Below are 25,630 nucleotides of genomic sequence, written 5' to 3' on the forward strand. Positions count from 1 at the left end.
ATGTTCAGCTTAATAGAGTAGAGTTGTATCGTTTGGACAGCATTAGTGTAAATGGACAATTTTACATACCTGAATATTGAATTCGACCAAACAAAAATTACATTCAATTAAAATATCACCAAAAGTAAGTTCTAAGATGTTTGCCTTTAAAATCAATCACTGGTAATATAACACAGAATAGCAAATTACTATTCAACACAGTGCAAGGGACTTCGTTAGGAGTAAGTCCAAAGGCTTGTTGAGCATGTTGTGTCATTCACTATGATCATAGTTGAATCTTTCTTGTCTGTTCCTCACTTTTAAAAATACAACAATTGGGGCATTGTATATATTCAGTGCCTCCACCTCTGGGATGGAGAATTACATAGGAAAATTAATATCATGTTATACCCATAAATGGGGAGCCAACTTTTAAAACACTACCCAGTTCTAGATTCTGCCTGTAAAGGAAGCATCATGTTAGTATGTCATGCCCCCTCAGAACCTTGTTTCAATAGATTGCCATTCATTAATTGATTCTTCTAAACTCTAATGCTCATGGCTCCAACCTGCTTAATCTTTCCCCATGAGACAAACCCTTTCATCCTAGGAATCCACCTAGTCACTCTTCTCTCCAAACTGCTTCCAATGCCAAAATATTCAACATTGAAGAAAGGTATCAAAAACATGTGGAATACTCTAGATGTGGTTTCATCAGCATGCTGAATAGTTTTAGCAAGGCCTGCCATTTTTTCTCTATCCCTCTTGTGATTAAGGATAATATTCCATTTTGCTTTGCTATTCTTTTTCTGTATCTGCAGTGCTAACATTGTATCATGTATGAAATACTGAAATCCTTCTTGACTTCAGCATTCTGTAGTCTGTCTACTGGAATAATACTTTGCTTTTGAAAGGAAGAAAAGGAAAGCAATTGGCCATTTTCCTACATTATGCACAGTGTCTTTTTTTTTTAACCCATTGATTTTCACACATCACTTTCCAGACTGTTTGCTGGATTTTCAAAATGGGCCGGACACCGAATTCCAAACCCTGAACTCACATTTGAATGTTTTTGTGATGCTAGTTTGAAATGTAATCAGACTGATTTTACAGGAGAAAAGCTGTCTGCCTGATTCCAGTAGCAAGTGGCAATCATTATTGGAGTTGTCATTGCTTTTCTGAGGAGACCAGACAGCTTATGAAAGCAAAATGAAGATCATACAAAGCTTGGCCCCAGATATAGTTGATGCTGTATCTTTCACAGATAGAAATGAGCTTTCTTTTTTACCACATGGTTTTGTTGAACATGGACCAGATTATTGGCTTAATCCAAAAGTATTGGAAGTTTTTTTGGTTCTGGAACAGTCCCTTTACAAAACCCTCAGAAGTGGAAGATTTAATTCAATCCAGAGGGTTGTTTGTTTGCAGGCTCTTTGAATTCACAAAATATATCCTGGAGGCTGTGGGCTGATCTCTGGAGTGAATATTGAAAACCCATTCTTTCGTGGTGTCCTCCATTTGCTTTCTAATTTTTTTTGTGTGTATTATAAAATTTGGTTATGATATGCTTGGTCACGTTGCCCTAACACTGATGATTGCCACAATCTCCTTGCAGTTTGTGAACTTGAAAATATCTATTTGTCCAGACTCATTTTATATGAATTAGTCAGTTTGTTTCATGTATTACCTGATATTACGCTGATATATTTGAATAGTGTAGGTTAGATGGACTTCAGGTTGGTTTCGTAGGCCGGTGCAACATTGAGGGCTGAAGGGCCTGTACTGTGCTGAAATGTGCTATGTTACTGCCAGTGTAGACTTTTTTTTATTTTTAATGTAGCAACCCTTTATGTGGCACCTGATCAGATGCCATTTTGGAGTTCTAAATACACTGCATATCTCTTTATCCTTCCTGCTTCTAATATCCTCAAGTTATATTTTTATTGAAAGCATCTATCGACTCTGCTGTTTGCTTTGTGTTACAGGTTTCTAAATGGTCTGTTGCTTCCTCAATTATAGATTTCAGTTTTTGTCCCCACGTGAGGCTGTTGGCTAAGTGGTCTCTAGTTTCCAAATTTGTTGCCCCTTCCCAGTTTTAAAAAGAGGATTATGTTTGCAGTTTTCTAATCCGGGGGTTTCCAGAATCAAGAGAATTTCATATTGCAAGCAAAATGCCAAGCATATCTGCAACCTTTGAAGATCCTCTCTGCTTCAGTCCATTGAGTCAGTGAGGACATGGCAGCTATTAGTCTCGTTTGGTTTTTCTGATACTTTTCTCCTGCGGTCACGGTTGTTATATTCCTTGCCTACTCCTGACCCATTTTTGTTTCCCAATTTTTGTTGGGATGCTTTTGTCTTCTACCATGAAGTTACATACAAAATGCTGTTCAAAATGTCTATTGTACTTTTGTGTCCCTTCACTAATTCCCTGGTCTTGCACCTGAGGGGCTAACTTTAACTTCAACTGCTCTCTTCCTTTTTTTAAAATATATTTTTGAAGTTCTTTCAGCCTGTTTTTATATCAGTAGTTTATGCAATCTGTCTTCTTCTTTAATTACTTATGGTTACCCTTAGCTGATTTTCCCCAATTCTAACCTACCACTTATCTTTGTAGCATTATATGGCTTTTCTCTCAAATTGATGACACCCTTTAACTTAATTAGCCGCAGATGGTGCATCATTCTTGTAGATTCTATCTTGTGCAATTTTATAATTCTTAAAGATTATTCAGTTATTGAATTTCAACTACTTTCTTACCACCTTGCCTTTCTCCCCAGACCACAGCATACAAGTTAACTGTCTTAAACTTTAATCAGGTTTTTCCCATTCAAACTAAATGTGAAAGTAATATTATCACTCTTGCTTAGAGAACCCTTGACTACAAAGTCATTTATCTTGTCTCATTAGACAATGCCAGATCTAAAATAGCCTGATCAATTGTTTGCTGCATATTTTATGCAAAGAATCTGTCACGCACACACTCTATAAACTTGTCCTCAAGGCTACCTTTGTTAATTTAATTTTTAAACTCCAGTTCACAAGTCTCAACTTTTGAATCAACAGAAAATCCTTTTATTGCTATTATTGATATTATTGTTTGGTAAGCTTCAGACACTTGTCTTTTCTACATTGTCACATTGAAATAAATGATATTGCAACAGTCTGACTCACTTTTGTTTGGTATGAAAATGGGAAAAAAGTATCTGCATTTTGCCTTGCTACTAACTTTTTTTAAATGGTTAAATCCTGAACTTAACAATTCACTTTTCAATTTTTGATACCTTTTCATGAAGGTTGGCAATGCAATCAAAAATATGTTACCTTTTGGTGCCCTGAAATCTTCGAAAGAAACTCCACGATCGATTGAGGTAGAGATAACGCCAACGTCATCCAGAATATCAAGGAATGCAGTCACCAGTTTATCAATTCGAGGACATCGATGGAAGAGGAATGGTAAGAAAGAGATGAGCATGGTCAGAATGGATAAGGTTCTTTATTTCATACAAATTTAAATTTAAAATTTTCATTAAAAATGTGACTTCAGATGAACATTTAATACTTCAACATGAGCAAATTTGTCTCGTTGCAGGAAGGGATGTTTCTGATTTTGTTTGAAGAAAGGAGAAATTTAATTTTCGATGTAGGGTTGTGAATGACAAGGTGGTGGCATAGTGGTAATATCACTGGACCAGTAATCCAGAGCCCCCAGCTCATGCTCTGGGGACCTGGATTCGAATGTTGTAATAGTGGGTGGTGAAATTTTAATTCATTTAAATGAGGGCCCCGTGCAACCATGTGTTGTCAATTGACTTAAAATATCCTTCTGGTTCACTTGCATCCTTTGGGAAATCTGCTATCATAACCTGTTGTGGTTTACATGGGACTCCAGAGCAATGTAGTTGACCCTTAACTGCCCTCTGGGTAATTAGGGATCAGCAATGAATGTTGGTATAGCCAGTGACCTCCACATTCCATGAATGGACATTTTTAAAAAAACAATAGTGGTGTAAAATGAAAAAGTGAATAAGCCTGTTCCACATCCGTTACTTTCCAGAAATCTATATTGCTCTAATTGATAAGGACATGGACCTGTGAAATGGCTATAAGGATTCTGTTTTAAAGAATTGTGTAGAGGGAAGATAAGTGGGCCTCAAGCGTGGAAATTATTGTCTCTCAAAATGCAGAAAGGTTTCTACCTATAAATTGTTTATTATGTATGTTTGGTTAAATGATTACTTGATAAAGTATTTCCAGACCAAAGCTTGAGTTTTTAATTCTGTCTTGGCACTGTTGAATTTTAATTCAACAACTGTGACCATTTTGTGAGCTTGTACCAGAAAATTATGTATAAAATGTTAAGTTTTGAAATCCTAACTAGTTCACAAAAGACTATCTAGGGACAAGATCTGTCACTTTTCACATCAAACTTCAGTCCCACACTGTGGTGGAATACTTAATGCTTGAAGAGTGACAAATAACTTCCATGTTAACTGTATCCTAAACATAAATGCACTGAAAGGCAATGTGGAGTTTTCCATTCCATACAGTAGTGTGGGCACTACCAAATTTGGGACAATGCAGTGAGAATGATAAAATCAGATTTTATCATCAAGTGAACATCTCCATATGTTTGCATTTCATTATTTGCTAACCTCATCATTTTATACACAGTGTGAAATTCTCTCAGGCAATGTTCAGAAACTAGACAATCTCAATTCCCAACTTCAGTCAGAATTAGCTGCCTCTATGACTTGCATTTTGTCAATTGCTTCTTCAGCCCTCTATGTCCACCTTCCTTCACCAACATCTCATGGCATGCTCCATTGTCTTTATTCTTTGCCGATGGAATTCAGCATCGGCACAGCACCGTTCTCACTACGTCATGGCCCATCTCAGACTAGCTCATATCCTTCAGCACTTCACTTTGGACCACACCAGCACCTTACTTTTGAAATGAGCAGCTTGGTGGGAGCAATTTCCAGAAGTGGTCACCCTTCATGCATCAGCTCAGGATGCATCTCGGGTCTTTTTGTTTGTTTTCTTAGCACTCATTTACTTTGCATTTGGACAGCCTCAGCATCTCTGGCTTGCTGCTTAGGGCCAGGCAGCTGTTTCTGTTGCCAGCACTGAACAGTCAAGGCAAGGGACATGTTGCTATACAGCATTGTGCAATGTCAATGTCATACCTATAACATTTACCAACTGTTTCCATGGCAAAACATGTGTATATCAAATTGTCATGTCAGAACAGTTAGGGGGAGTAGTCCTTATGGAGGACAACTGTGATCCATAAAGGAGTCTAGCCCCTCCAATCAAGGGCATTTTCTTGTCCCAGTCCAGGGGTTGGTGAGGGTCAGTAAGGTCCTTTTGTGATTAGTTTCAAAAATTCCTTTCCTTCGTGTCAAGGAATTTGGCTGCAATCTGTCTGACAGGTTAAACCTGACCCATCTGGGAAATGCAGGCATGTTGGTCTGGAGCAAGGGCTGGGCCATGCTCTGGGACTGTCCTCACAAGTCAATCTGCAGTCCGTGGCCATGGTCAACTCTGGGGTTTGGGCAGTAAATATCAAAGGGAAGGTTATCCATGCTGTGTTGGGGTATGTGGGAATTGGAGCCACGAGGCTGGAATAATGACCATGGTGGGGTTGAGGGAGGTGTGGTGTGGAGTTAGCATGATTCAATGGGGCAGTGGGTAGTGATCCTGGGGATGGAAATTTTGATAGACCAAGGGCTGAGGAGGAAAATGAAGATATTTATTATTTAAGTAAAAGGGTTGAATTAGTCATCAGACTTTTCATATGAGATATTCACTCCCTGCACCTAATTGCCTGCAAGAACATCCTGCCTTCTTGAGAGAAAGAGACACCTAGAATGAATTTGAGGTCCCTTGTTGATCGGTGGCCTTACTGCTGATGCTGGACTCCAGTGGCTAAAACGATGGTGGCCTGTGTGCATTTGTGACAGGCAGTGAGCATTCTGCTGGATCTGGCACTCCATGTCAGCTACCTGTCTCTGTCGAGATGGTCAGGCACCATGTTGATGGTAATATCGGTGAACTCTTCCAACCTTGGATCCAGGTCTGCCAATTCTGTGATATTGCATTTGGGCAAAGTTATTAAGGGTGACATGTCATCAGGTGCCTGGTCTCCAGCAGTCCTCTGTTTGCCAGCAAGCTGGGGAGTTTCTTCTTTGACCAGCTGCAGAGATATGTCAGTGATGCTCACCAGATTGTGCTTCCTAGTCTAATCTAGAAACAGAATCCACTGAGGTGAAAGTCTGAGCTGCTGGAGGGTGAAGGAGAAAGGCCGAACTTATCTATGCTCAGTGTTGTGACTTCCTCTGAGGGAGAGGAGGACTTGATTGGCTGAGGGATCAGTGTCTTTTGTGTCAAATGCTTGTATGGATACTGCTGGTGCCTGCAAAAGAGAGCAGAGGGAATTTGTTACAAAACTGGGGCTGGTAACTTGAGCATGTTTTGTATATGTTCACCATGGTAAATGGAAGGGCATCACTGCACAGTGAAGCTTGTTTGGTTGCCTTGACTTGGAGGTCTCCAATCTGCATGACTATGTTCGATCCTTTTTCGCAAGTTTAAGAATTTTGCTTTTCCTCCTAAGGGGTGAAGGCATAAAAGTCTGCCAGTCCTGACCTCCATCTCTGCCCCCATCAGCCCTACCGGGCAATGTTTTATTTTGGCTAGAAGAGCTGTTCGTGGTGGTGCAAGAGGGGGACGGATGATGTGAGTAGGAAGCAAAATAGGCAGGATGGTGAAGTAGTTTAGGCAGATGATGTATAAAGTCATGAAAAGATGTTGCACGCATTTGTGAGAATGATCAACCATTTGTCTTGGTGGGAAGTGTGTGAGGTGGCAGGATTTGAGTGAGGTATGGAGAGAATATGATGGCACCTACGCCTTACAGAAGGCTCTTGATCTTAAAGCATGGCTGACCGTTTCTTCACACTGAGGATACTGCTCTGATTCATGTGGCTATTGGTTCCATGTTGGTAGCGTTTGGTGTTGTGGCCTTCTGGACGAAAGAAGACTGCCCTCTTTCCCATGCAGTATCCACCAGGATCTCCACCATGGCTCAAACAGGATTGCCAACAGCTGTGGAATATTGGTCAAACTGTAAACATTGGCAGTCTCTTACCATGCACAATTTAAAGTGGTGCCCAGCTGTGGCAATTTAATGTGGCCTCCATTGTGTGAACGCCATGAGGTCCTGGCTGGGTTGAGCAATGCCACAAGGAAAAGGGATTTATGGACCCTGGATTAATTAATATGGTGAACAGCAGAAGTTTGCATGAGAAGTTGCTGTGACCCATAAAAGAAATGCTTGTTGAAACTTGCTAAAAATGACAATTGGGCCAAAGTAAGGGAAGGTGTGGCCCATAAACTCTGCACTTGAACTCGTGCTTTTAAAGTTTTTTTGCAATTTTTTTATTTCCGAAAGTAATCCATTTAATTCAGTTGCTTTGATCATCTGATACAAGCACCTAAAGTTTTTCAATAGCAAAACTAATATGGGAAAAAAAAACTTCAGTCCTTTCATTTTGCTGGGTGATTTAACCTTTTTTTTAGTTGTGCTGTAAGATATTGAATTTAGTAAAACATCTGCTATATTATGGTAACAAAGTTAAATATCTGTAGTTGATTGGTGACAACTGCACTCCCTAGCAGCAAACTGGGGGGAATGGGCAATGATTGCCAGAAGATCAGTTGGTTATCCACTCTGTTGAGATTGAATGATTATGACAAAACAGTGTGAAGCCCACCTTCCTGTGACGTGTGGCAATCGGAATGTTGACTTGTCTTCACTCCCCTGCCCCAAAATAAAGGCATTACTACTGTTCATAATATTGTCTTAGTAATTACATTAATGCTGTTTACAACAATATTTGATGCATGGCTGAATATACTCCCAAGATGCACAGAATTATGTGCTCCAGTTAATTTGTTAGGAAGTGTATAATAATTTTAACTTGTTTCTTGTTTGCATATCAATTGCTTATTCTGTTGTCTAATACTGCCAGTGAATTGTTTTAACATTGCTAGTTTAATCAACTGTCTTTTCCCAATGAATCTAATTGAAAGAATTATGGAACAAGGAAAATGTGTCGAACGTTCATGCATGTGTTTCAGGATTGCAACCTAGAATGTGTTTTCCTGCATCAAATATAGTCGCCCACTATTTTATCTAATGCCTCATTTAATTTGCACTGGTTTTAAGCTCTGAACCTGATTTTTTTTTCTGAGCAACAATGAGGGAAGATTTTTGTGAACCTCTGACTCTTGCATTGAATAAGTCATTTATTTTGGCAAGTTTCAGTATGTTTGGAGATTGGTATTGTCTGCATATTCAGGAAAGGGGAATAAAAAGAAGTTGCAAATTATAGGACTCTTGGTATCATGTTAGTTGCCAATATACTGTTAATATGATAAAACTTTGGTCCAGATTGAATTGCATCTACTTATTGAGTTAGGGAAGAAATAAGGGAATAAGTTTTTTTTTTGCTAATGTATAACATTCAATAAGAAAGGGAGTTGGGGCAATTAACACAATTATCTATGGAGATAGAACAAGTCCAAAGAATTAGGTCAATTAGCTTGTTAGTAGTAATAGGAAAGATGATGGGATCCTTTCTTGAATGTAATACAAATGAAAGCATAAAATATTTTGTCACCAGATTTCAAGAGATTGTTAACCATGCTGTAACTACTACAAATAAGTCAATAAAGGTAACCAAGAATAATGGATTTTCAAAAGATCTCTTGAGATACTGCACAGTTGATTTGTCATCTGGATCAGAACATATGGCATTGTGACTTGTGAGAAAATGGGTATGAGTGCATACTAAGATAGTTACCTCTTGCATTGAGTAGAAAATGAGGACTGCAGATGCTGGAGATCAGAGTCGAGTGTGTTGCTGGGAATGCACAGCAGGTCAGGGCCTGATGAAGGGCTTATGCCCGAAAAGTCTCTTCTGCTGCTCGGATGCTACCTGATCTACTGTGCTTTTCCAGCAGCCTACTCAGGACTCTTAAGAAATACTGGCATAAAGTAAGAAGAGTCAGTACTAGCAGTACTAAAAAGAATTGATTATAGGAAATTCTTTGTGACAAATGAATTGAGGATAGAACAAGTCAAGGACATAGTAGATATCAGCTTGTAAATAGCTGAACCCTAGTGCTGCTAATCCTTGTGGCGCACAACTACAGTATATCAATACAATCCCTCATTTATTATGTTTCCTGGATGCTGACTAATCTCCTATTCATGCTAATATATTACCTCCAACTCCAACCCTTTGTCTCGCATGTTAATATTTTGTGCAATTCCTTGTTGGAAGTGTAATAAGATTTCTTTAACGCTGATTTCCAGCATCACCTCTAAGCCAAGTACCTTGTTGACTATTCTCCTTATGTCGTTCTTTTGCAATTGGGGCACTCTTCTCCTTTTCCATTTCATCTGTCTTTTCAGAATGCGCTAGTCCTGTAATACTTATTTCCCAAAGTTGATTATATTTGTAACCGTAAGCTAGATTTTACTGACTCTTGTGCATTTACGGCAGATGTATAAAATGTGCTACATGTCTAGCTCACCATCCACCCTAACTAACCACTATACTGGACTAGGTGGGTGTCTGAAATAGTTTGTCAGCTGCCATGTTTATATAATTATAGTTCAATAAGGCTTATTAACAAGCCTATTGACCTGAACAATATAGTGTCCAGACCATTATATGGCTGCCATGGTCATTCAGCTGGGGTGTGGACTAGCTGTTTTTAAAGGCAGAAATGAAAAAAAGCAGAAAGATGGGGGTGGGGGATGGTCACCTCAACTGTAGGATGCTCTGTACCAATCAGGGACACCAGCCAAGATCTGTCCTCTCTTCTTGCCACTTCATCATCAAATCACCACTGTCGCAACTGACTCCGTTTCCCAAACTGCAAGTAATATAGACTGTGTCCTTCCTGAACTCTCACGTGCTGGAGTAACATCACACCAACTCTCCTGTCATTTCTGATTTAGTCTTATTGGATTAGTTTATTCATTTTTAATTGATTCAATTATTATTGTTTTAACATAGATTAAGTTCCTAATTTGGTAAAGTTTTAGCTAGTTATGCAAAGTTGTGTGCACTTACTTCACATCGTCAAACTTGAAGATTCAAAACTTAACTTTCAATTTAAACCCTCCAAATTATGCTTGCTTTGAAATTGAATCTCAACAAGCTGGAAGAAGTTTGCTCTTTTTGTTTATGATTTGGGGATTTTCTGTTTTCAATCACTAAAATTATTTGGCACTCAACATTTTATTTGCCTTTACTGTTAGAAATTTTGTTTCTAAATTATGTGGAATGTTATATTGTTCTTAAGCCTTAAGATTGTAATGTCTGCACTTAAATTCTGAGTAAAGATTATAAGCATATCTTCCTTTTTGTATACGGAAAAGAATCTGGAATTAATCTCCAGTTCTTACAGCTTCTTCTATGGGACACAATTGTGAAAACTGATGAACTTGAGCTTGAATGCTAGGCAATGAGGACATAACTCAATGACTTGGCCTCCACAGCCCTCTGTGTTAATGAGTTCCATGGAGTAACCAGCCTCTGGCTAAAGAAATTCCTCCTCATCTCCATTCTAAAGGTCATCCCTTCACTGTATGGCAGTGCCCTTGGGGCACAGACTCACCTACTGATGGAAACATCTTCTCCATGTCCACTATATCCAGGCCTCTCAGTATTGTAACTTTGTGAGACCTAATCAAAACTCCAGCAGTCACAGCTGCCAATATTGAAAAAGACCCTTTTATCCCTACTATTTGTATCCCTATATTCCTGGCCTATTCATATTTGTCAAGATGCCTCAAACGTTGCTATTGTATCTGCCTTCCCCACCTCTGATAGCATGTTCTATGCACTTGCCACCCTCTGTTTTCTTTTCTTAAAAAAACCTTGCAGGGATCCAAGATGGCAGTATCCTGTTCCTGTTAGGATTGCGTTTGCTGGTGTTTGCGCTGCAATACTGACCCGACAGAGCCAGAACCCATCCCAAGCGCTTTACTGTGAGTAAAAACACAGTAAAGGAGCTAGAAACCTGAAAAAAAAAGTCTACTTACCTTTTTGTCCTTGCAGCTGGAGAATGCCAGAGAAAAGAGGAAGCTCGGCTGGGGCCACAGCTCAGCCCTCTGAAGCAGCGGGCTTGCTTACTCACCAGACCCTGGTTGAGGAGCTGGCCAAATCTTGAGGATCTGGGGAGGCAGATCCAGGAGAAATTGAAAAGAAATTGGCTCCTGTATCTGCTATGCTGCAAGACTAGGGGGTGGGGAAGAAAGGACCAATGAGTTCGAGTGCCGGCTTACAAGGGTAGAGGCAGAGACTGACTGACTCCTCCAAGAACTGGATTGAAGCCCTGGAAACACCGGTCTGTGATTTATTGGATCTGGTAGACTATCTCAAACAGGGGCAGAAGAAAAAAACTGCACGAAAGAAGAGGACGGAAGGTGAGCGGCCGGTGGAGTTCTTTGAGAAGTGGTTCCCAGATTTCCTTGGTTTGGAGGTTGAGAACGGAGAATAACAATTGAAAGAGTCCACTGGATTGCAGCACGAAAACCAGGTGCAGATCAGTGCCCATGCCCTGTCTGGTAGGGTTCAATCTTATAATGATAAGCAGAGGGTTGTGGAAGCCTATTGAGCCCAGGGGAGGAACCCTAGGGCGTTGGTTTGTGGTGGCTCCAGGGTCATGTTTTTTCAAGACTCCACGGTAGCAATGATCCGGAAAAGGAAGTCCTACGATGGTGTCAAGAGGAGGTTGAGAGAGGTTGGGATCCAGTATTCTCTAAGATACCCAGCGGTGTTTCGAATCAATTGTAATGGAACCTTACATTTGTTCAACTCTCCAGAGAAAGCAAACAACTTTGTGGACACGTCGACTTAAGTTGAATAGTCAAATAAGTGTAAAGGACAAAGCTGTTCAGGTTTGCTTTCCTTCAAAAAGCACTTGGTGGAGTCTCCTTTCTAGTAATAAGTTGCGCGAAATGATGTCCAGGATGGGTAAACTATTTATCTTCAATTTCTAAGTGAAGGGATAGGTAATGTATTTATTTTTAGTTTACTTGTCTTTGGTACTAACTGGGCTCTTGGGTGTTTTGTTTTCTCTGCCAAGTGGTCAGTGTATGTGGCATAACCCAAGCTGTAGGAGTTGAGGGCGGTTGGGATGTTTAGTAGGGTTGTAGGATGTTTAGAAACCCTCTTAGAAAGTGGGGGGTGGGGGGGGTAAATTCCTCCAATGAGTGCCTTTGGCGTTTTTGTTTCTTCTGTTTTTGCTGTACATAGTTTTTGTAAGTGCTTTGTAGGTTTGTTACCTGTAGTTATTTTAGTCTGTGTAGTTTTGTGGATTCTTTTGCAATTAAAGCTCCGCAATTTGTTGTTTGGGTTCTTACTCTCTGAAGTCTAAATGGTGCTGTGGAAGGTTATGGCTAAGGATGTGTTTCAGTGGTCCACATGGAATATTAAGGGGAGTCATTTGCCTGTCAAGAGGAAGAAGATACTTTCCAGCCTTAAAAGGGAAAGAGTGGATGTTGTCTTTTTCCAAGGAAATACAGTTGGATTGTGCAGAGCATTTGAAGCTGCAACAGAATGGGTATGACCAGGTTTATTTTTTCATCTTTTCAATACTAGGAGTAGAGGCACTATGTGATTGGCGGGCACTATTTCATTGGGATAATCGATTTATTCAGTTAATTGATTGATTTAAATGCCTTTCCTTTTGGGGTTCTGAGTTTTTAAAGTCTGCTCCCTTTTCAGGAGACTGCAGCAGCAGCACAGTGTGTGAGGCCCTAGCACGCTGCAACCCCCCCCCCCCCCCCCACAAAACCCATCCAACACCACCCCCTGCTACCGCTTCCCTGCCCCCAGCACCGTCCAACGCCACTCCCGCACTTAGCACCACCTCCCCAACCCCGTCCTATAACCCCCGCCCCTAGCACTGTCCTACACCACCCCTGCCCCCGTGCAACAGCACCGCCCCCAACCCCATCCTACATTCCCCCACCACCACCATGCAACACTTCCCACACCCCCCACACCATCCAACACCGCCCCCACCCACAACCCTGTCCCACACCACCTCTCCGCCCACATCCAACACTGCCCCAAACTCTGTCCCACACCACCCCCTGCCCCCGTGCAACACCCTCCACCCCAACCCCAACACAGATCCACCCATCCACCTCTTCAGGGCAGCTGAACTGGATGCCAACAACAAGACTGCTCCTTCTGCTGCCTTTGTGGATTAAGTTTCCAAATAACGCACGAGCATGCTGCGCACACAACACACACGTGCACACACAGCCTCACACTTTTTACTGCAACTTTTTTGACGGGTTCCATCTTTGCCCTGTGCCGTACAATGTTGGAGAGATTATCTGGGGAAGGAGGGGTTTAGGATACCCCCCTCTATAGAACTCCAGGGAAAGTGTGGGGAGAGAGGGAGGGTGGGCAGTCAGTCATTTAGAGACTGTGCCTGTTAAATCACTGTAAACACAAGACACGATCAGTGTTGGAAACACGTCTTTGATGTCATGTTTCAATTGTGACCTCGAGATCTCCTTCAGATAATCCGATTTTTGGATAATTGGTATTCAGATAATTGAGGTTCCTCTGCATTGCCAAAACATCATTTTTGACACCTATAGTTGGCATGCTGGGCTTTTAGCCAGGGATGATGGACTCTGGGTTTAAACTATGGGCAGCTAGGGGGCGTGTCTTGCCTGGGTGACCTTATTCGAAGGGGACATATTGATGTCCTCCGACCAGCTGGCTCGGAAATATGAATTGCCCAGTAGGGATATTAGATTACTTACAGTGTGGAAACAGGCCCTTCGGCCCAACAAGTCCACACCGACCCGCCGAAGCGCAACCCACCCATACCCTTTACCTAACACTATGGGCAATTTAGCATGGCCAATTCATCTGACCCGCACATCTTTGGACTGTGGGAGGAAACCAGAGCACCCGGAGGAAACCCACGCAGACACGGGGAGAACGTGCAAACTCCACACAGTCAGTCGCCTGAGGTGGGAATTGAACCCAGGTCCCTGGCGCTGTGAGGCAGCAGTGCTAACCACTGTTTTCTAGTTTCTTTCAAATTAGAAACTTCATACCAAAAGAGACTACAATTTCTACCTGATTCTTACAGGTCCAACATGGAGAAGGGGGTGTTGTGTGCTGAGGGTACATTATCTGTTAGCAATGCTTATCATATGTTGGGAGAGGGCCCCTCTGAGACCGAATGGCTCTGTAAGGTATGGGAGAGGGGGTTGGACATTAAGATCTCTTCTGAAATGTGGAAGGATATTTGGGGAAAATGCAAGAAGGATATTGATTTGCAACAGGACCCACGCCTTGCAATTAAAGATTCTCCACAGAGTCCATCTGGCTCCAGACTGCCTCGATAAATTTAAAGCAGGAGCATTTCCAATGTGTCCTAAATATAAAGCGAGCATGGGCACACTTACTCATTGTTTTTGGTCTTGCCACAGACTGTGGGCACACTGGAGCACTGTGGTAGGCGAAATAGAGAAGGCCTTGGGGACAGAGGAGGAGATGGATCCAATATCTCCTCCTCTTGGCTTTGTTAATTCTCTTTCATTCAACGCACACAAAAAAGGCTTTCCAATATCCTCTCTTTTTGTGCCAGAAAGAACATTCTATTAGGGTGGGTGTCAGAAAATCCCCGGGGCTGGTGTAAGCTAGTCATTGAGCACATCCCCTTAGACTTTCTTACGATTATGGTGCACCATAAAACTGAGAATTTCGATAAGACGTGGCAGCCCTTTTTGGATGACCTGGGTACAGATTTGTCTGCTACACTAATAAGAACTTTTGGTAATTCTATGTAATGGATTTGGTATCCAGAGAGGAGGAACTACGAACCTATGAATCTGTATAAGCTTAGATTGTGATGATCAAGGGTTATTGCTTTGTTTTGCTTAGCTGCGTTGTGGTTGTTATCATTATTAAGATTTCTTTTCTTTAGCTTAGTTTTTATTTTATGTAATTAGCGGGTTTGTTTTTTTTAATATTGGTTTGAATTGTTTGGTTTTGGATTTGTAATATTCAAGAGTTTTTTTAATCAAATTTTTTTTTTTAAAAACTTGCATCTCAGGTAAGTGCGGTCATTAAACTGACGAATGAGGAGCTTCAACTTAGTGTGGACCTTTTACAGGGTAAAAAAGTCATTTGTAGGGATTCTTTGAGCACAATAATAGCATTCCAACCTTTTCAGCCTGAACATCTGCTCCACAGGTGTGTCAAGCGTGTCTGAACAGATTGATTTTGTTTTTAAAATCATTCATGTGTCCCTAAAAACATGTAACTTCATGATGTTAGTGTGTTCACTGATACAAATACTTGTTTTTTTGTTTCAATAATAGAGCAATGCTTGTATTTTTACATTATGTGCCTTTCATTACACCAAGATGACCTAAAGTGAGTTAAAGGCTATTTAAGTATTTTTGAAGACTAATCGTTAATATTCACTGCAGTAAAATCTTAGCCTAATTGAGCAGTGGTTATAACTGTTCTTAGCTGCTTGAACAGATATAACCTATAACCTAAAATGTCAAATTTAGAAATCAAAAAAATATGCTTGCACAAAATATGTGAAAATTGGAAGATGACTTTTATCATTTCTGCTTCATGTCTTCAATTGAGGATGGAAATCTTGGTTGTTCTAGATAGCTATGGCCGGACTGTAACATTAAACGCTCTCCGGATGAAGAAATTCCTCCTCCTCTTAGTTCTGAAGGGCGATTCCCTGTACAGCTAGGTTGTAACACATGTAACATGTTATTTTGTCTTTAACTTTTTATTTGTTATTTAACAACAGTAAATATTACTTTGTTAAATAGTTGTATTACAAAGTAATCAAAACTTTCAGCTTCTCATTGTGACTATATAAAATGCTATTGGCAGTACTGGGTAGGAGGAAAGAGCGAGGAGTGTAAATTTACTCTATATGAAGGTACAACTTCCCTGACATTCGCTTTTAGAAATAATGTATGTTCATATGTCTGAGATCTCTAACACCAAAATTGTTTGTCTTGTATTTTTATTTACATTTTTGTGGTTCAGCCATTATACATTTTGTCATTTTCAATCCTAGATGTATCTTCCAACCATACTGACTCAGTCGAAACTCACAAGCTTCCTTTATCAGACTCTAACGTGACAAATGTGCAAGAAGATAAACATGATAATGGGGAAAGAAGCAAAATACAAACAGAGAATGATGTTCAGCATTATCAGGGTATACAAGAACCAGCTTCAGATCCTAAAACAGATGGCAAAGAAGTCAAGAGACAGAAATCTCTGAGGAAAAAGATGGAGGATGGAATACATGCCTCTAGCAGAGTCTAGTACTAGCTGAGTGCTCTATGCTAGCACCCAAAGGTATCTGCGAGTTGGAGTCAAAAACTGCATATTACTATATTCCAGAGATCCAAAAAGGAAAAATTTTAAATTGAATTGATGCTAAATGTAAAATATATTTAGTAATATGCCAACTACGCATGATCCACAGTTCTAACAATTAACAAAGATTGCATGTATCTAAACATTGCACTGAGAACTTGTCCAACAGAAATTTTGCATAACAGCAATTCTGCAAATGTTCACTTTTAATTATTCAATAGCTGTTTAAAGGATGTTGAGTGAGTAACTGACCCTCATTAATATATTGACAGTTCTTGAATAGAATTGCTCACAAATCAATGTCTGTGCCAATAGACTAGAAATAATATCCACATGCATTCTAAAACTCGAAATGACCACTAACTATGCACAGAATAGTAATGCAGTTTTCTGAATGGGGTGTTTTGTAACAACTAATGTAGTTCTCACCAGCTAAATGTGCACAATAAATATCTGGACAATTTAGCTTTATATCTCCTTTCATAAAATGTATGTTTAAAATACATTTATGACCATGGTAATGCAAACATTAACTTAAATAATTGACCAGAATTGTTCGTTGAAGTGTTCACAGAATTCAGTCAGTGGAGTGAATAATACACATTACTTTCACATGCAACATCATGTCTCTCTAGGATTCCAGAGATACCGCTTCAATTATAATGTCTTTCCTTCTGTTATCAACTGTATACTGCCGAAAATGTTTTTAGTTCACTGTATTCTAGATTATATTTGACATTTGGAAATGTAGAAATCAAATGACTGGTTGGATGACAGTGTGAATTTATAGGAGGATATAAACTGATCAAATGGGTGGAGGGAAGTTAAGTTTGCAATGTGAAGTGTTGCACTTTGGAAGAAGTAACAAGATAAGGGAGTACTCTGAATGTCAGAACACTAGAAAGCTCATAGGAACAGAGGGGCCTTGGCGTGTTTGTCCACAGATCCCTCAAGGTGGCAGGGCCCTTGCCTATACCGGTAGTGACATAGAATATAAAAGCAGGGAGGTTATGTTGGAGCTAACTTTGGTTAGGCCACAACTGGAGTACTGTGTCCAGTTCTGGTCACTAAGAAGGATATGTTTGAAATGGAAGGGAGCAGAGAAGGTTCAGCAGGATCTAGTATTTGTTATGAAGACAGGCCGGATAAGTCAGGAGCAGAGAAAGTTGGGGGAGGGGGGATCCGATGGAAATATACAAAATTGAGGGTTATTGACAGGATGAATAGAAAGCAGCTGTTCCCCTTAGTTGAAGGGCCAATAGCAAGGGGCACACTTTAATGTGAAAGGCAGGAGATTTAGAGGGCATTGGAGAATTGTTTTTTCACCAAAAATGTGGTCGGAATCTAAAATGCATGCCTGGGTGAACAGTTGAGGGGGGTAAGCTCAACATTTTAAAAGTACGTGGGTTATGAATTTAGTTTCATAAGTTATGGGTATGGCCAAGAGCTGAAAAGTGGAACTAGTGTAGATTGAATACTTGTGGTAGTACAGACCTGATAGGCTGAAGGGCCTCTTGTGTACCATATGATTCTATTGGATGCCCACAGTTTAAAAATATTTAGTTAAGCTCCTCAGTCATTTGTAGTATATTTTTGAGAAAGTCATTTGGATTAAAAATTATAAATAATAGTCTTTTGGAGTTCAGTAATCATCAAATTTGCCTTTATATGTAAACTCCGTTTCTATCCATGCTACTGTAGTGATGAAATATCAGCTCTTGAATTGATTTAAACCACAACACGTCTGAACTTGAAGGTAAGTAGTACTGTCAATTAAGCCAAGCTGGCCTGGTGGTTCCTGCCAATTTTGCTTTGTTGGCTAAAATCTTACCTTTGGCAACATTCCACATTGTTCCGTCTCTATTAAGAAGTGATAGTACACTCTTAGGAGAAAAAGGAGTGCCAAGGTAATGATTCTCATGATCTCCAGTTCCATAATTTTTTTTTTTTAAAAAGTTTCCCCTAAATTTTCATCTGGTCACTTAGGTTCATTTTTTCATCGTTCAATTTAGATAATTGGATGGCAAACCTTTTTCTTTTTTGTTTTCTTCTGGGTAAAGGTATTGATCGTGGTTATGTGTGGCACTAAAAACTAATTTGGGAAGGCAAAGTAAAATTGAACGTTGTTTGTCATTTCAAGTGCAAATACATTTTGTCTTCCATATGTTACTACTGAACATTTTTAAATGTGCTTTAAAGTTTTCTGCACTCAGTACTTCCCTACAATTTGCTTTATTCAGCAAAACAGTAATTCTTTAGCACTTGCATATGCTGCTGAAAAGTTTGTTTTTGCTATAAATTAAATTTAACATAAACCAGAAGAGTCATGCATTGCATGCTTTAATGGTTGTCTTATTTCCTCTTTTTGCGTTATCTCTGTTACAAGGGAACATTTTTCCTGTCCCTTGGCTAGTCAGCTCAGAGTTGAGATGCCAGGGAGCTGTATTTGAAAGGAATCCCTGATGTAGTTCTGTTTTACCAGAGTCAAGAATAGAATTGCTCACAAATGCCCTTTTTGAGCCTGCAAGATGAGGAGGCTACCATCATGGATTGTGTACTTATCTAAACCCTTTCTCTGTGCTAAAGGAAGTGAGACCATACAGAGAAAATATTAACATGCAGTACCACTTCCTGCCTTCCTGTTACCCAGGCACAGCCCTGTGTGATTTAAGAGAAATTTCAGAGGAGATTACTTCAGAATTCATTCATTCATTTGTTGGAAATGAGATATGAAAAACAATTGTGTGGAATTACCTTTTTAAAGTTTGATTCCAGCAGTTTTTAATGCAGCCTGCAATGAGGTGATTGCCATTAATCTTGAGTTGGAGAGCAAATTGTCCATATACAACTGAGGCTACTTTTCAGTTACTCAAATGCCAGTGTAGCTAGCTCACAGTGCTATGATGTGCTAATCCAACTAAAAAAAAACTGTACTTTCTAGATGTTGCATGTAATGTTAATGAATGCTTTTGTGTACAAGGTTAATGTTTTTTGCAATTTAATTTTTTACTGAAGTTCATCTGATTTGAAGAGACAGGATGTTTTGGTACAAATCTAATGTTAGTTGATGTATTCTTGTGATTTTATTTATATTTTACTGTGGGTAACGTCAGATTTGTATCTCGTCTGTGCTATCATTGTAGTATGCTTCTCCTGTGAGAATGAGCAAGCAGTAACAATATCCTCTGGAATTACTGATATTCAGAAGTTTGTTTCTGATACCCAGGAGGGAATAGTTTGCCTGCTCAATCTCCTGTCTGGAGAATAGGGAAGCAAATAAGGAAAATTGAGAGACTGTCTTCTCCCTTGTAACCTGTGTCATATTGTCTTGTGCACCAGTTTATATAAATTAGTCAATGGCCATGGGTTTAAGCTAACCTCCTTTAGCGGATGTTATTTAGGTTGGCCTTTCATTTTCAGCAATCATTTTTCATAGTTGATGTCCAGATGCAGTGTAAAATGGATTTTCAACCAGTGCCCGTCCTGTACTCACTAAGCAAGTGAGAGTAAAATTGAGAAAATGAGGTAATGAGCATAAAAGTATGTGTTCACTTTGTAAGTTGACTATTGATCTTTATGTACCTCCAACAGTTACATTTAATCTTTCACATTTTCAAGTTGTCTCTTAGGAAACAAGTGTTTAAAAAAGAAAAAAATATTGTATAAATGACATGTATTGACAACTTTTTAATAAAAAAATACGATGAGGAAATTTGTAACCAGCTATCCCTTCTACTGGTTAAAAATTTGAACTATAATTGCCACGATGGAGAGTTGAAATGGGTGAAGATTGATCTATGAATTAGGATTTTCTTTTTCATTATTTTTCTTCTTTTTCCAGAACTAACTGATTTACAAGCCCAGGAGGATCTTATGGACATCTCTGAAGTAGATGAAGGATTTTGTTCCAAGGCTTCTAACGCAAGCAATAAGACATCTGCTGGGAAGAGTCAATTAAAATCATCAAGCAGCAAACCTTATAAAGATAAAGAAATGGTGGATGAAACTTATCGGGAACATTCTGCTCGTAAGCAATCTCGAAGAGCTGTTAGTGAGAATCTAGAACTCTTGGCCATGAAAAGACTGACTCTGACTAGTAGTCAATCTCTGCCTAAGCCAGGAAGCCACAATCATCTGGCTAGCACTGCTACAACCCATTTCAGTAAATCCTTTGAGCATGTTAGTGGTGTTTTTATTGGAAGTAGTCCAGCTGGTGTCACAGGTAGGAATTTAGAAGAATCCAATCGATTCTCTGCTTGTAGCCTTCAGGATGACAGACTTGCACTTGTGCCTGATTGAGACTTTCAAGCTTCCATCTCACAACACCAGAAGCATCACTACTGACCTGGTTTTATGATTTTGGAGGTGCCATTGTTGATCTGGGGTGTACAAAGTTTAAAAATCTCACAACACCAGGTTATAGTCCAACAGGTTTATTTGGAAGCACTAGCTTTTGGAGTGCTGTTCCTTCATCAGGTGCTTGACAACCACCTGTTGGACTATAACCTGGTGGTGTGATTTTTAACTTTGTACACCTGGTTTTAATGTTCATCTCTCAACTGATATGTAACTTTGCAAAATGGACATTAAAGAAAAGCTTCTATTTTTTGGTATAATTTGATTTGTCAAATGCGGAACTGTATTTTTACACAGTATAAATTGTGAGTTGACTCTTTTATCAATGTGCATGCAAAAACTAAAGTGTTAAACTTCAATGATAGGAATGGTGCATTATTTTTGAATCCTTTCTCCCAATGTGCATTCTCATTTATTTTGATCTAAACTCCATCTTTTAAGAAATTAATTATTTTATAATGATGAATAACCTATAATATTCCCATTTGGAGGAACTTATTTTTATTTTGGCCTGTCCTGCTTATGGTGACTGAAAGCTTGTTATTTTGTTAGGTATTTCTGCCATATTTGATGAAGTTGTATTTTTAAGGAGAGGTTTGTTATAGTGTAAGCAGTTTTGAATTTAAAGTAATTTAGTACATATAGAGTATGGATATTAACCTAGTTTAACTGGAGTATGTAGCTCTCTACATATTTATGTCTGAGTTGTGTGTGTGTATATATGCATACAATCCATATCTCTCCCTTTTTCAAAGGCATTTTTATAAACTAATTCTACTTTTCAACAGTAAACACATTTTTAATTTTAATCACTTCATTAACTTTGCATTACCTAAGTTATCCACAGAACTTTGGTAAACCAGAAACTGAAAATGCTCACTTGTGATACCAAGAGGAAACTTGAGAGGGTTGTGCAATATCATTCACCTTTGTGGATCATATTGCCACTGCAGCACTTTTTTGAGCAGAAATCTTCTGTTGAGCAGCTTGTAAAGTCTTAACATCTTTTAAGCTGTCAATTATTGTGAAGCCTAATCTAAATTTTAGTTATGACTGCCTAGTTTAAAATACATTGAAAAATAAACTTAGTTGAGTTAAAATGTCTTGTTACAAAGTGATCATTTCAGTTTTGTACACTTTTTTTTATTATTTCTCAATTCCTTGTTCATGTTTTGTCAGATAACAACTTGCATTTACTGAGTAAAGAAAGTCATTGTTAAAGTGGTTTTTAAAGTTTGTGTTTTCCTGAAGCATTAAATTGTGCTCGCTTGTATCGTTTTCTGCAGCTACATTGCGCATTTTGTTCAAAAAATTAAATCTGTTACTTAATTGTATTTCAACTTCTACATATGCATTTCTTTTTTGCTGGGTCACCTAGAACTAAGTAAAAACAGGAATTTGGCTATTTACCTTCCCGTTGCTTGGTTAGGGCAATTTTTTAGTGCCTTATTTAAAATTCAGACAAGTGTCATACTTCAGACTTACTTGGTCTGTATGACTTTGTCCCAAAAGTAATTCTTAAACTGAATCATGTCATGCCCACATGATGATGCTTTTTAATGTGGAATAGCATGAACACTTAATTCAGACTTTCTTTTATCATCTGTATTGGAGAAATAAATAGAATTAAGAAATCTAATTGGTTTTATTATTATTTTATTAGCTGATGCCCTATATCTTATACAAATGCCTTCATTCAAAGAGCTTGACTATTTCTGCAGTGTTCCATGTTTGTTTTTTTCGGAGAAGTTATAAAATAGCACTTTATTTTAGATTTATTCCTTTAGCATTTGCAATTGAAGCCATTTGGAAAGACCATGAACATTCTACAAATGAGGTCTGGATTAAAGGGTGAATTGATTCAAGTATACAATTATGCTGTTAAATAGCATTGTAAAATATGATGCCGTCTTGACTATTTTAGACATGCATTGTTAACCAGTCATTTTCTTTGTATTAGTCTTTGTGTCTGTCAAAGGGATAGATAATAGGTACAGCTGTTTTGGCTACCCTTCTAGATTTTGTATATTTGTCTTGATTAGAAATGTTTACTTTTATACTAATGCTGACTTTAAAAATTCAGTAATGTATTGTAACTGTTTTATTTGTACTGTCTACAATTAATCAGAAACTGGTGTCTTACAATTACTTGTTTATCTTTAATAAAATTGAGAAGTATTGACATTTATTAGTCCTAATTCCAGACAAATAATATAAATTGGCTAAAGATATAGGTGTATTTGTCATAATTTGGCACTTTTATTAATAAACATGGACATGGAATTGACTTTCATAGCATTTCTAATCTAGTGCTTCAGGTGACTCAGTGGAACTCTGCATGCTGCAGGTATAGGCCATGCAGCATTCTAGTCCAGGATGGTGCTAGTATGTACATCTACCAGAAGCAGGCTACCATAAAGACTGACAGCTGTTCTTATTCATCTGTTGCTGTTTCAACAAATGTTAGTCTTACGAATGCATTGGGAATGACTTGAACAAAAGTGTTAATGTGTTCAGCACCACATTGGATTGAAAGGATCAGTCCCAACTTGAAGTTAACTGCTTCGAATTTTTGGAGAAATGTTACCTAAAAATCAAGAAGGCAGAAGGATTGGATATCTGGTAGAAGGGCTGTGGTTTCAGTCGTTAGAAATGTTCTGGTACTAACCACTCCAGCTTAATGGTTGGGATAGAGCGCCACTATCAATCCTCCTTTTCCATACTGGATCTAAAGGCCTATTTAGTTAAATGGTCAAGGATAAACTACTCATTAGTCTTAAGAGCTGCTTGTCTAACAAAAGGCAGTTTATTGCATGATAATTACATTTAACTAGCCAACCTAGCTCATACCTATTTCAGAGATTGTCAGGAGCAATACCTCTTTTTTTTTGTCTTTTGGTGCATGGGCTTCCAAGGTCAATGTGTTGGTATGAAGATTGGCATGACAACAAACATGGAGTTCAGGGAACATGTGTCAGGAGCCAGGGATGATGCATCTCATCTGGTTGGGATCTCAAACTAAATGCCTGATTCTCTACCTAAAACACCATCACTGTAAAAGCATTACATTTATCATTACTCTGATCCTCCCTGATACATCAAGTATCTGACTTCTCAAAGTCAGGTGGTCTGAAGGTTTCACTTTTTCCAGAATGTGTACTCGTGGAATTGGAGAGTTGATCATTTTTTTGGCTTGAGGACTGTTGACCTTGGACCAACCTAAGTTGGTCTTTGAACCATTACCATTAAGACATTTCTCACTGGGTTTGTCTGTTCAACAATCATCCACTAATATTTAATAATGAGACAAGATTCCTGTAGTTCTACCATACAGTTCCCTCAGCTGTATAGGCAATATGCCATTCAACTGTTGATATCTTGGTACGTTAGCTCCATGTCAAGTCTGAGGCCCAATATCTAATGCAATCACAATAGAGATCCCATGTTTAAAGAGCATTTCATGCAAGTTCCGAATGACTACCATTTCTATTCCACTTCCTACCACTACCCCTCAGAGAGAGAGAGAGAGAGCAGAATTGCTTCTTAACTAAAAAGTTAAGAGTTGAACTTTTTAGACATTTCCATCTACTTCTGATTAGCGAGGCTTTCCAACCAGTAGAAACAGAATAGTTTCTCTCAATTTTCCTTTCAAGGCCTTGATGTTTTTGCTGCAGTCACCCCTTCAGACACTTTTAGGAATACAAACCTAATTTGTGTAATTGCTGCTCATAATTTAATTCTTGTAATCCAGGTATCATTCTGGTAAATAATTTGCACATGCAGCAGCTACAGCTTGTTATATCAGAAACAAGATGGCTACTTCCTTGTACTCCCTTGTTTTGAATATGAAGGCCAGCAGTCCATTAGAAATTTTGATTATTTCCATATTTTAATCTATGCAGAGGATGGTAGAAATTTGGAACTCGCTTCTGCAAACAGCAATTGATGAAAGATAATTGGTTTTTCAAGCAGTTTTATCTAACATTCATTCAGGGAAATTAGGTAAAAGAAAACATATGATGTTAGGCTGCAAAAGGAGAGGAAAAGGAGAAAATGCTCACAGGAGGGTGTGGGAAGTGACAGGCCAAGGCAATGGTGTAGAAATATAGGTAATGATAACCAGAATGTGACAGGAAGCCAAGGAGCATGCATGCATAAGGATGCAACAGCAAATAAGGTCTGAGTAGGGAAAATTTATAAGGTAGAATTAATATTTCCTTTTTAATAATTGAGCATTTTTAATAAAACAAATGACAGCATGAATAGAAATAATTGATACTGCCATGACATGCCTTTACAAGACTAGGACCTGGAGATTTAAGGTTATTTGTCATTTGGGAAGGATAAGAAAGAAAAAGGTAACTTCCTCATTAAGGAATGAGATCAGTATAGTTGTGAGAATGATCTTGGTCTAGAGGATCAAGATGTCCAATCAGTTTGAATGGGGATAAGAAATTGTAAAGGAAACAAGTCACCAGGAGGGGGTGGCTTATAGGCCCCTTTAATAACTGATAGACTAGTACTGAATAGAAGTGAAATAATAAAGGAGACTTGTTTTTTAAAAAAATTACGGTAATAATCATGACAATTTTCAGTTTTGTAGAATGGATGAATCAAATTAACAAAAGTTGCCTGAAGGAGAAATTTGTAGTGTAATCTGGACAGTTTGGGTTTTTTTTTCCTTAAGAAAATTTCATTCTGGAGCCAACCAGGGAACATGTTGTTTTGGAGATGAATCATTAGTCAGTGTGCCCACTAGACATTCTAACAAAACATTTGCAAACACTCTATATTTTACAAACAGGAAAACCAACCTC

General features: G+C 38.8%; 1 protein-coding gene across 5 annotated transcripts in view; it reads left to right on the top strand.

Annotated features, from left to right (window-relative positions):
- hycc1 (hyccin PI4KA lipid kinase complex subunit 1) overlaps nt 1–22,997 on the top strand; it is a 75,496-nt gene extending 52,499 nt beyond the window's left edge. For 4 of the 5 annotated variants that reach the window (XM_060824700.1, XM_060824702.1, XM_060824703.1 and 1 more), the window contains 2 exons: nt 3,273–3,432; nt 20,299–22,997. In XM_060824700.1, the coding sequence (XP_060680683.1) occupies nt 3,273–3,432; nt 20,299–20,756 (618 nt within the window). In that variant the 3' untranslated portion in view covers nt 20,757–22,997. Of the gene's footprint in view, nt 1–3,272; nt 3,433–16,149; nt 16,437–20,298 lie in introns of all 5 variants that reach the window. The other variant, XM_060824704.1, reaches the window with a different exon arrangement.
- The last annotated feature ends 2,633 nt before the right edge of the window (nt 22,998–25,630 follow it).

Source organism: Hemiscyllium ocellatum, chromosome 5 (assembly GCF_020745735.1).
Source record: "Hemiscyllium ocellatum isolate sHemOce1 chromosome 5, sHemOce1.pat.X.cur, whole genome shotgun sequence".
Classification (NCBI taxonomy): Eukaryota; Metazoa; Chordata; class Chondrichthyes; order Orectolobiformes; family Hemiscylliidae; genus Hemiscyllium; species Hemiscyllium ocellatum.